Below are 12646 nucleotides of genomic sequence, written 5' to 3' on the forward strand. Positions count from 1 at the left end.
ATATCATCAACATCTGTTATTTATTAATGTTTCCCTTTTGTAGATATGTTATGTGCATGTATGTTTTGTTTTGTACTTTATCTCGTCTATGTTTGAGTGTCCTGTTAATTAATGTATACGTCAGCTTTCGGTTTCAAAGATCTGTCAAAAGTGTACATCATGTGCTTATGTTTCACTATATATTCATTATAAGTTTTGATAGTTTTGACTGATCAATGTTTTTAACATTAATCTGTAAATTTGTAAAATATATTATTATTCATAACATAATTATCCCTATAATCATAAAAAATGTTTTTATCCTAAGGCTTTTCTACCTCAGTCATAGATTACCTTAGCTGTATTTGGCACTTTTAGGAATTTTGGATCTCAATGCTCTTCAACTTCGTACTTTTTTTGGCTTTTTCAACTTTTTTTGGATTCGAGCGTCACTGATGAGTCTTTTGTAGTCGAAACGCGCGTCTGGCGTATATATAAAAATTTAGTCCTGGAATCTATGATGTGTTTATTTACAACCACTGGGTCGATGCCACTGCAGGTGGAGATTTATTTCCCCGAGGGTATCACAAGCCCAGTAGTCAGCACTTTTTGTGCTGACATGAATTATCATTGAAATTGTTATATTAATAAATTAACTGTTTACAAAATATTGAATTTTTAGAAATACTAAGGCTTTTCTACCTCAGGCATAGATTACCTTAGCTGTATTTGGCAACACTTTTAGGAATTTTTGATCTCAATGCTCTTCAACTTCGTACTTTAATTTGCTTTTTTTTCGACTTTTTTGGATTCGAGCGTCACTGATTAGTCTTCTGTAGACGAAACGCGCGTCTTACGTATATATAAAATTTAGTCCTGGAATCTATGATGAGTTTATTTACAACCACTGGGTCGATGCCACTGCTGGTGGAGATTTATTTCCCCGAGGGTATCACAAGCCCAGTAGTCAGCACTTTTTGTGCTGACATGAATTATCATTGAACTTGTTATATTTATAAATTAACTGTTTACAAAATATTGAATTGTTAGAAATACTAAGGTTTTTCTACCTCAGGCATAGATTACCTTAGCTGTATTTGCCAACACTTTTAGGAATTTTTTATCTCAATGCTCTTCAACTTCGTACTTTAATTTGCTTTTTTTTCGACTTTTTGGATTCGAGCGTCACTGATTAGTCTTTTGTAGACGAAACGCGCGTCTTACGTATATATAAAATTTAGTCCTGGAATCTATGATGAGTTTATTTACAACCACTGGGTCGATGCCACTGCTGGTGGAGATTTATTTCCCCGACGGTATCACAAGCCCAGTAGTCAGCACTTTTTGTGCTGACATGAATTATCATTGAAATTGTTATATTTATAAATTAACTGTTTACAAAATATTGAATTTTTTTAAATACTAAGGCTTTTCTACTTCAGGCATAGATTAACCTAACTGTATTTGGCAACACTTTTAGGAATTTTGGATCTCAATGCTCTTCAACTTCGTACTTTATTTGGCTTTTTTCAACTTTTTTGGATTCGAGCGTCACTGATGAGTCTTTTGTAGACGAAACGCGCTTCTGGCGTATATATAAAATTTAGTCATGGAATCTATGATGAGTTTATTTATCCTCAGTAGTATAATACAGCTTTTATTACTGGTTGCTGGAATTGAGTAAAATCCAGGTCCAGATCAGAGTAACAAAAAAAATTTGAAAATAGTACAGATCAATGTGTGTAGTTTACTTCCTAAGTTAGATCTCATTAACAATGAAATACACGAGTATGACATTATTTGTATATCAGAATCTCATCTTGACAGGTCAATTACTGATGACCAAATTAAATTAAATGGGTTTCATAAACATATGACATATCTGTAAGCAATCTTGAATTACTTTGGGTTGAAGTGAGGAATTGTAGTAATGAAAAATTTTTAGTTGGTGTTCTATACCGTCCTCCAAACTCAAATTCCAATATATGGGACTTATTTAGTGAGTCAGTAGACAAAGCACTTGATTGTAATTTGCCAATTTTCCTTTGTGGTGATTTCAAGTGTGATATGATGTCAAACTCAAGTAACTCTTTTAAAAAGTTACTTAACCGGTTAAACTTGGAAAATGTTGTTTGGGAGTGTACCAATTTTACAACCCAAACTGGAACTTGTATTGATTTATGTGTGACAAATCGCAAAAACTTAATTAAATCAGTAACTGTACTTACACCGATATGCAGTTCTCATTCTCCTGTTTCAGTCGAAATTTCATTTAAAACTTTTAAACAACATTCGTTTAAAAGACAAATTCGAGATTTTAAGCGTGCAGATTATGACGGTCTTAAAAACCAGTTGAATGATACTGACTGGGATGATGTTATTTTTAAACAAATAATATAGATAATGTTTATATGAACTTTGTCAAAACAGTCGAAAGTACTGTCAATAGATATATACCTACTAAAACTATTACAGTTAGACCAAATGATAAACCATTTATGAACAACTTCATAAGAAACAAGATAGGACATCGTAATAGAATTCACCACAAAGCGAAAACTTCAAATAATCCACTGGAAAAAAATTAGAGAAATTCGTAATGAAATTATCAGTTTATTTAGAAAGGCAAAATATGAATATAAGTGCAAACTGACATCATAACTTATTGGAAAAAATATTCCTCCTGGTAAATGGTGGCGCATTGCCAAGTCTGTATCAAATTTGACTAAAAACAGAGATCCCCCCCTTTTTTGGAACATGATGGCCACATTTTAATACAGAGATCATTTTGCTGATATAGCTAATATTGATATAGAACCATAAATTCCTGATAATAACGAGTCTCCTCAATGTCATTTAAACAAATTTGTCATCACTGAGAAAGAAATTTTAGACCAGTAAAAAATTTTGAATGTTAATAAACCAGCTGAACCTAATGGTATCAGTCCTAGAATTTTAAAAGAGGTTGCTAGCTTTATTTCTAAACCATTAACTAAGTTATTAAATATGTCTCTATCAGTTAAACAGGTTCCACTGTTATGGGAAATTGCACATGTTAATCCTATTTTTAAAGGGAAAGGTAGTCCACATTCAGCTCTAAGCTATCGTCCAATATATGTTACTAGTATTGTTTGTAAGACTATGAAAACAGTTTTATTTAAACATTTGTATAATTATATGAGGAGTAATAACCTTGTCTCAAAGTTTAAATCTGGATTCCAACCAGGTGATTCTACTGTTAATCAGTTAATCGAAATATATCATAAAATTATTAGTTATATGGATAGTGGTAGGGATGTAAGGTTTGTATTTTGTGATGTATCTAGAGCTTTCGATAAAGTTTGGCATAAAGGACTTTTATTTAAACTTAAACAATCTGGCTTAAATGATCAGCTCTTATCTTGGATAGAAAGTTATCTTTCGGATCGTCAACAAAAGGTAGTTTCAGAAGGCTTTTCGTCAACTCTAAGAAGTAAACATGCAGGTAACCCCCAGGGATCAGTTTAAGGACCATTTCTTTTTCTTATTTAAATAAATGATATAGTAAATGACATTGCTATAATATTAGATTTTTTGCAGATGACACCTCTTTATTTGTCATAGTAGATGATAATCATGCTGTAGCGGCTGCTTCTTTGACTTATGACTTGGATGTTATCTAAAATTGGGCAAAATGATGGGCTGTTCAATTTAACTCTAAGAAAACTAAAAATATTGTATTTACTAGAAGGAAAAGGGAGCATCCACCTGTATTTTTGGGGATAAATGGCGAAGAGGTTGAGAAAATAAATATTCACTGTCATCTTGGGATAACATTTCAGTCATTAGCTTCATAGCACGCGCATATTGATATTATTTATAAAAAAAACATGCTCTCGTCTTTCTGTGCTTCGTGAAGTTAACACTTATTAGATAGGAGTTCACTTATACGTATTAATTATGCTTTTATTAGACCTATATTAGAATATGGTGATGTTATTTGGGGCAATTGCTCCTAGCATGAGACTGAGCTTCTTGAAAATATTCAGATAGAAGCTGCTAGAATTATTACAGGATTACGACGTAATTCCTCCAGACAAAAACTTTATATTGAATAAGGTTTAGAAACTCTGAAGAATAGATGTAATAAACATAAGCTTATACTATTCTACAAAATATTAAATGGGATAACACCTGCATACTTATATGAGTTAGTCCAGCCATATCTTCCCGGACAAAACCCTTATACTTTGAGGAATGAAAATAATACTTTTCACCCGCCTCTTGGTAGAACTAGCTCCTATTTTAATAGTTTCATTCCTTCCACTATACGACTTTGGCATAGTCTTCCTTTGAGTTTACAACAATCACCAAGTTTGGGTATATTTAGAAGTGGACTGGATAAGTTTTATAGACTGATGATATATTTAGACCTTTCAACTATGGGATACGGAAACTTAATAGAAGTCATTGTCAACTCAGAAATAATGCTAGCTACATTAAATCTCATTTGTTTAATCAGTTCTCATCCGAGAACACTTTTTGCACAAACTGTAACCATCCTGTTGAGGATAATCAACATTTCTTTTTTTATTTGCCCTAAGTATAATGATGTAAGACAGATCCTTCTTGATTCCATTTACTCCACTGTTGATAATGTTGACATACATATTGAATTACTACTTTTTTGGAAACAGATTATTTTCATATGATATGAATATTGCTATTTTTAAATCTGTTCAGAAATATATCAGTTACACTCAACGTTTTGTTTGAAACTTACTTAATTTTTGTTTCATCTAGTTTTATTTTTTTACTTTTTTTCTACACTCCAACATTAATTCATTTATTCCACTAAGCAAGCTTAGTGTCTCTTTCAAGCCATATATATATATATATATATATATTTCTAATGACTTATAAAGGATATTTGCATGTTTCAACGTACTCTAAATAACTGATGATTAATTGCCTATCTTTTAAATATACTTTGCATTTAGTAAGTAACACTGTTAACATATATTTTCTCGTGTGTGCTCACAAGTAGCATGCATGTGCCACTATATTGCATTATTTTAAATACAGTTGTTGTAATTGAATTATACCTTGTACATCTATTATGGAGAGAGCTTTTATAGGCCGTATCTGTTGCTCAATCCTTTTCATATCTTAATGAATAAAATATGTTTAAAATCAACCCCTACTTAGCACTATCCACAAATAATTTACAATGACAAAGCTCTATACACTACAAACTCCTCAGAGTCTGAATTGACCAGTTTGTGTGCTCGACCAGTAAAATCGAGCACACATTTTACTCGACTAGTCTCGACATTGTCTCGACTGTACTTAACTGTACTTAAGTGTACTCGACTAGGTCTCGACTTTACTTAATTAGTCTGATTCAGTACTTGATGATCTTTGTGTAGTCTGAAATGGTCTTGACCAAGGCTCGACCTGTCTCGACCTGTCTCGACTAGTCTCGACTAGTCTCGACTCAGTCTCAACCAGTCTCGACCTGTCTCGACTAATCTTGACCTTCAAATTTAGTTTTGACTGGTGTAAATCAGCCCATCTAACTAAATTAAATATTGATCTTACAAAATTCAAGCGTATTAGGTAGTTTGATTTATTGCTGTGAAATGAAAGAATTTAATTTTACAATATGTAAAAAAAAATTATTATATGAAAAATCAGATAGGCATCTTTAATTTTTTTTATAACTTTTTCAAATCAACTTGGATTTTCATCAAACTATGCAGCTATCTTAGATATATGTCAAGCTTATTGAATTCTATTTCATTTAGTTTTTTGTTGTATTGCTGTAAAATGTAAGAATTAAAGTAATCTTGGTAAAAAAAGCTAGGATTTGCAATTCGAACAAAATAGAGATAGTACACTTTAATTTTTTTAATAACTTTTCCAAATCAACTTGGATTTGCATCAAACTATGCAGCAATCTTACATATATATCAAGCCTACTAAATCCCAGGTCATTTTGTTTTTTGTTGTATTGCTGTCAAATTCAAGAATTAAATTAATCTAGGTCAAAAAAGCTAGAATTTGCAGTTCGAACAAAATAGAGATAGTACACTTTAATTTTTTTTATAACTTTTTAAATTCAACTTGGATTTTATTGAAACTATATAGCTACCTTGGTGATGCATTCATCTTACTGAATCCCAGGTTGTTATAAAGTTTGTTGTATTGCTGTCAAATTTAAGAATTAATTTAATCTAGGTAAAAAAAGCTAGGATTTGCTGTTTTGACAAAATAGAGATGGTACACTTTAATTTTTTTCATAACTTTTTTAAATCAACTTAGATTTTCATCAAGCTCTACAAATATCTTTGCAATATATTGATCTTACTGAATCATAGGTTGTTATTTTGTTTGGTGTATTTCTGTCAAATTTAAGAATTTAATTAACCTAGGACAAAAATCTTCGATATTAGAAATATATCTTTTCTCATAATTTGTGAAAAAGTATATCTATAATAGTTATATAATTCCTTTAATGTTTTATTCCTTTTGGTATACACTTTATCAATATATCAAAAAGGGATGAAACATTAGAAATTATTAAAATAGTTCTTCTGATTTGTGGTGATTTATAAAGCAATACCTTCTGCTTGGAGCAAACTTATTAAAAAGATTACATCTACCAGAGAGTTTTAAATTCTAAATAACATTTATTCAAAGTTGCAACATCCTGTTAAATCTAAATCGCAGGGCTTTTAATTCACTAGATAAGTAATACACGAGTTTAAGAAAAGTAGGGCTTTCTTTTTACCTGTAAAACTCACGTGTACTGATGTAATTAAATCATGTATAGTGCCATGTCATTAAATTTGACAAAAAAATATTTTAAAACTTCATAACAACCTGGGATTTAGTAAGATCACCAAGGTAGCTATATAGTTTTAATAAAATCCAAGTTGATTGAAAAAGTTATTAAAAAGCTTAAAGTGTACTATCTTTATTTTGTTCGAACTGCAAATTCTAGCTTTTTTGACCTTGATTAATTTAATTCTTTAATTTTACAGCAATACAACAAAAAACTAAATGAAATAGAATTCAATAAGCTTGACATATATCTAAGATAGCTTCATAGTTTGATGAAAATCCTAGTTGATTTGAAAAAGTTATAAAAAAAATTAAAGTGTACTATCTCTATTTTGTCCGAATTGCAAATCCTAGCATTTTTTACCAAGATTACTTTAATTCTTAAATTTTACAGCAATACAACAAAAAACTAAATGAAATGGGATTCAGTAAGCTTGATATATATGTAAGATAGCTGCATAGTTTGATGCAAATCCAAGTTGATTTGAAAAAGTTATTAAAAAAAATAAAGTGTACTATCTCTATTTTGTCCGAATTGCAAATCCTAGCTTTTTATACCAAGATTACTTTAATTCTTAAATTTTACAGCAATACAACAAAAAACTAAATGAAATGGGATTCAGTAAGCTTGATATATATCTAAGATATCTGCATAGTTTGATGAAAATCCAAGTTGATTTGAAAAAGTTATAAAAAAAATTAAAGATGCCTATCTGAATTTTCATATAATAATTTTTATTTTACATATTGTAAAATTAAATTCTTTCATTTCACAGCAATATATCAAACTACCTAATAAGCTTGAATTTTGTAAGATCAATATTTAATTTAGTTAGATGGGCTGATTTACACCAGTTAAAACTAAATTTGAATGTCAAGATTAGTCGAGACAGGTCGAGACTGGTTGAGACTGAGTCGAGACTAGTCGAGACAGGTCGAGACAGGTCGAGCCTTGGTCAAGACCATTTCAGCCTTCACAAAGATCATCAAGAACTGAATCAGACTACTTAAGTAAAGTCGAGACCTAGTCGAGTACACTTAAGTACAGTTAAGTACAGTCGAGACAATGTCGAGACTAGTCGAGTAAAATGTGTGCTCGATTTTACTGGTCGAGCACAAAAACTGGTCAATTCAGACTCTGAGGAGTTTGTAGTGATAGTAACTAGTATGTTGAATAAATTCCATACGCAGGTATGTACTGCTTAAATGTTGATACATCTCCGCTTATTCAAAAAGTAAAGACACCAACTGTAACGCGGTATCTTGATTTTTTCCTTCGACCTTTGACATCCATATGTTTTTACCCCTCCCAAAATTGAATATGTACATCTGTTAAGGTTTAGATCGTTTTATAAAAAGTCTCGACCGTGTTGACAAGTGTGATAATAGACGGACAGACAATCTCGTCATAATGTTTCATAAATTTAGAAAATCTTTTACAGATACACATTTATTCTTATTCATGTTATTGACATGCGGCATGCTATCATAAAGTTGAAGAGAAACCTAAACAGGATGCGGAATGATTGCAATATTTTTTTAATCAATTCAACGAGAAATGTCTTGTAAATACATGTAATAAGAATATTGTATAATAGAGAATTATTTGTATTTACTGTTTATATTTTTTATATCTTCTGTAGTCATATATAACCGCCAAACCGAATTTATATATCGTAATGATAATCAGACGTGTTTGTCTTTGAGACGACCCCTCCATTATATCTGTAAACTGTAGGTGTCATTAGTCGGTGTCGAGAGTTGTTGAAAAGGTATATTAAGAATCACATATGGGAATCACGTATGAATACTATTTCTTTCCTATATTTGGCACTTATTCTAAGTAGAGCCTATTTAAATTAATGTTAATTATTTTTTTATTAGTACCTTTTGCTGTTTTCTGCCCACTCTTTCCAGGGAGATATTGTTCAGGTGGACAAGGATCCTCTAGTTTTCTACTTCCATCTAATACAATTATGTAAATCGCTCTGTAAGTCAGAAATGTCTGATGAGTTGAATAGAAAACATCCTGCCCTCCAAAATCCCAGATAATTATAGGTGCTATGTTTTTATTGTGTAACAGCTTTTTCCCAACCTTAACAGACTTCTCAAAGAATTTTTCTTTTGTGATCGACACTTTGACCTCTTTAACTTTCTTGGAAATACCAAAAAAGTGTTTTAGCTTTCTGATTATTACAGGTTTAGTAACAGTTTCTATGTGCACATCTCCAGTAAAACCTGACTCCGAATGAAGATAATCTGGGACGCTCGTCGAAGTATTTCTATCAGATAGAACTTTATGGGTGTATTTGTCATCAAAAGTGTCAATGGGTTCCTGTGTGGCAGGTAGATCATATTTGTTTGGTTCATCCACATTTATAAGGTAGTCTGATAAATTACTGTCTTCGACTGATCTACTTGACGGGCTTACTGAACAGGCATGACTACTATCATGCATACCTGCTCTATAACTGATATCTCTGTTTTCGTCTATCTCTTTGTGTTCAGGCTGGTCATCCGATAGTTGTTTGAGTTCATCGTCAGGATTGACATGCTTGTTTAGAAGGTGATGATTTGGCCGGAATGTATCATTTAGACTTTCTGTTTTGGAAGTCGTATTTGACAATTGACCTCCAAAATCCGACCATTTAGCTGTTGCATCAGACGTATGTGAATCATGCGTTTCATGTGTTTTTGCTGGTCCTCCAGATGCAGGCAAGGGAGTGTCTTCTTTATCTAATATATTTTGACTGATTCCCTTTTTAAATGTTCCTTTCTTTAGTGTTTCGTCTTGTATAAGAGATCTGGTAATGGTTAATTCTTCCATTGTAAAGTCTAAATAAAGAATAAATGTTAATACATTGAATGATACAAATATGATTGGTCGAAAATAAAATAATCCCTCTGTCTAATAGGGATACACAAAAATGAATAATAAACAACATTGTTTCTCACGATATTGATTTTTTTAGAGTAATTCCTTTTCCCCAAAATGCCCTAGATATCAATTATCTGTGACATTTCTATGTTAACCTATACAGAGATGTCTTATGACTGAAAACACATAATAAAATTGAGAATGGAAATAGGAAATGTGTCAAAGAGACAACAACTCGACCAAATCAGCAGACAACAACCAAAAAGGCCACATATGAGTCTTCAATGCAACGAGAATCTCCCGAACTCAGTGCCTTGCGAAAGCTGGAGCTGGCCCCTACACAAAAAATGCATACTTGTTCAGTGATAATGGACGTAATACTCCGGTATATACACAACAAACTAAAATTAAAAATCATACAAGACTAGCAAAGGCTTGGGACAGGCGCAAGAATGAGGCGGTGTTAACAAATAGGATCAATATGATCAATGAATATATGAAACATAACAATGTTTTTCTAATTTCAGATTTTCTTTTTTCTATTTTTATTTTTACCTTGTTGTCCACCAAGCCAGCAGTTTGTTTCTATGTCCATGAATGACAGACCATTGTATAACTCTATTCCATCAGTTGACATTCTGAATTTTGTTGGTTGTTTACCGACAAGATGTCTGGCGATAGTAGTTTTTCCAGTGCCCTGCTCGCCAGCCAACATGACTCTTGACTCAAAATGGCGATAGCTTTCTTCTTCTAAAAGACTAGAGAACACCCTCGCTGATTTCTTATCGAATTTCTTAACTTCAGCTGGAAGTCCTGAATTTTACATTAACATTTACTACTTTACAAATTTAATAGACGTGATCATAAAATATCCTTATTTTTTTTTAAAGTAAACAATATATTTTCAAAACGGTTTTGGAAAATATTTCTGCAGTCCTTGACAAGATACCCACACACTGAAGCTGGCCTAGACTACACGAAATTCAAGGCTTTTTTTTTAACTTTATACCAGACTTTGCAAATCATGCGTTATTACGTGTATATACAAACACATTGTAATTATTCATTCAATCAAAACCAAATCATAAAAACTATACATTTTCGTAACCAGAATTTTAAGATTTGTTGGCAAAATAGGTTAAAAAAACATTCAGTAAGATTGACAAAATTTGTTTAATAAGTACTAGGAATTCGACAATTTCGACTGTGTTATTACCGGTCATAAGTCATTTTGAATATGTCCAAGATTCGTCAAACTAATTAGCAAGGCCCCATTTAAAAAAGATAAAACTGATATTTATCCTTTTCAAAGTTTCTGACTTCTCGTAATGAAATGGAGAACGGTTACTCATATATATGTATCACCAAATTGTTTCACATGTTTTTGATTTAAGAATGATTCACATATCGTCAAAAAACTTACTATTTAAATGAATTAATGAAAATACGCTTAAGTAATTTAAGTAACTTATAAAAATTAAGACCCGATGTTAAAATGCAGCCAAAAGTGTATCAGTGGAATAATAATGTTTTTCTTAATTCTCCTTATGTAGTAGCTCTAGATATGAACGATTGATAAAAATGTATATGAAAATTCGTGTCATCGAAGTACTTACTATATCTCGCAATAATAGCTCAATGACATAATTGAGTTTGTCAAATTAATGTATCCCAAAATTTCACTGTTTCATTTTGTCTATGTGTTAACTTTTACTGCAATGTATCTTGTAACACGATAGTGTCGCGTTGAGAACCTTAGTAACATCTTTGATCAGTTAATATACGGCTTGTTTCAATTGTAATTTTCCCTACCTTCATCCCAGAAGGCCTCTATTACATAGCCTGCCTATTGTATTTATTGTTCATTTGTTCTCGTCCTGAAAGAGCATGCAGTATTTGCCGATGGACGTAAACCAACCAACAATCAATGTATCAACTATATGGTTAATAAACGCATCGGTTGTTTTCTGGTAGCGTGTTCACCCCGAATATGGGACGTCGTTGGTTCAAACCTCGGCCCGGTCAACCTGTAGACTTATCTATATCTCTAATATATGACCCCCGTAACCATATTATAAAAGGAGACCTTAAGATCGTTCGTCAACGAGGGTTAAAATCATCCCGCAGTAAAAGACCAAAATATCGTCCCCCGTCAATCATTATTTGGCATGAATGTCATAATATAATCCCCAATTCATCCCATACTTACTGTTCGAAATGAATAAACTGCGAAAGAGTTGACAGGAAATCCATAGATTATTTTTTAATTCAGTAATGATATACGTATACAACATTTCAAAAGAACATTTACTCATAACAACCACCATAATGGCCATATATCTCGTATAAAACATAGATTAAAAGAACATAGAGGTTTTGCAAAGGAAAATCGCGAAATCACCAACATCGAAATTGATTCCATATTTGAGATAAAACAATCTGTAACTTACAAACTGTGAGCTACATATTTTCAAGCAGCAACGAAAGTTCCTACTATATACTAGCTTCCAAAGCTTCACAAAATACCTTACAAATATATGTTTATTTCGCCTACAAGTCATTATTTTACTACTCAAATGTCTGCTCTACTTACAAGTACACTTGGTACAATCGAAAACCTTTTCCCCTGCGAACATAATGTGTGTCTATCTGACAGATATTTCAGGAAGCAGAATACAGTTTTTGTTTAAACTAAAGGTATCAATAGCAACTAGGCAAATCATTTAATCTGATGTTTACTGAATGTTGATTGAACCAATGGAGGACTTATAATTCACAAAAGGGAATCCCTGTCAAATAATATGTGTTTGCATGTGGGATTTATTGATTCCTCATTTGTTTTCGAAACTCATTCACAAGACAATTGTAATTTTAGCAAAGAGATGATAAACATGTCACACCTACTTTGTCTCTGAATACGGACATTGGTAGATCAACTTTAGAGTTGGACGTTCTATCAGAGAC

General features: G+C 31.9%; 1 protein-coding gene across 1 annotated transcript in view; it reads right to left on the bottom strand.

The window, feature by feature from the left end:
• The window catches only part of LOC139503373 (uncharacterized), a 56307-nt gene that overhangs the window by 3355 nt on the left and 40306 nt on the right, over window positions 1-12646 (bottom strand). Inside the window, exons 13-14 of the mRNA XM_071293142.1 lie at window positions 10238-10495; window positions 8692-9639 (exon numbers count right to left, since the gene is read on the bottom strand). Of these exons, the coding sequence (XP_071149243.1) occupies window positions 8692-9639; window positions 10238-10495 (1206 nt within the window). The remainder of the gene's footprint in view (window positions 1-8691; window positions 9640-10237; window positions 10496-12646) is intronic.

The sequence above is a fragment of the Mytilus edulis genome, chromosome 14 (assembly GCF_963676685.1).
Source record: "Mytilus edulis chromosome 14, xbMytEdul2.2, whole genome shotgun sequence".
Lineage (NCBI taxonomy): Eukaryota > Metazoa > Mollusca > Bivalvia > Mytilida > Mytilidae > Mytilus > Mytilus edulis.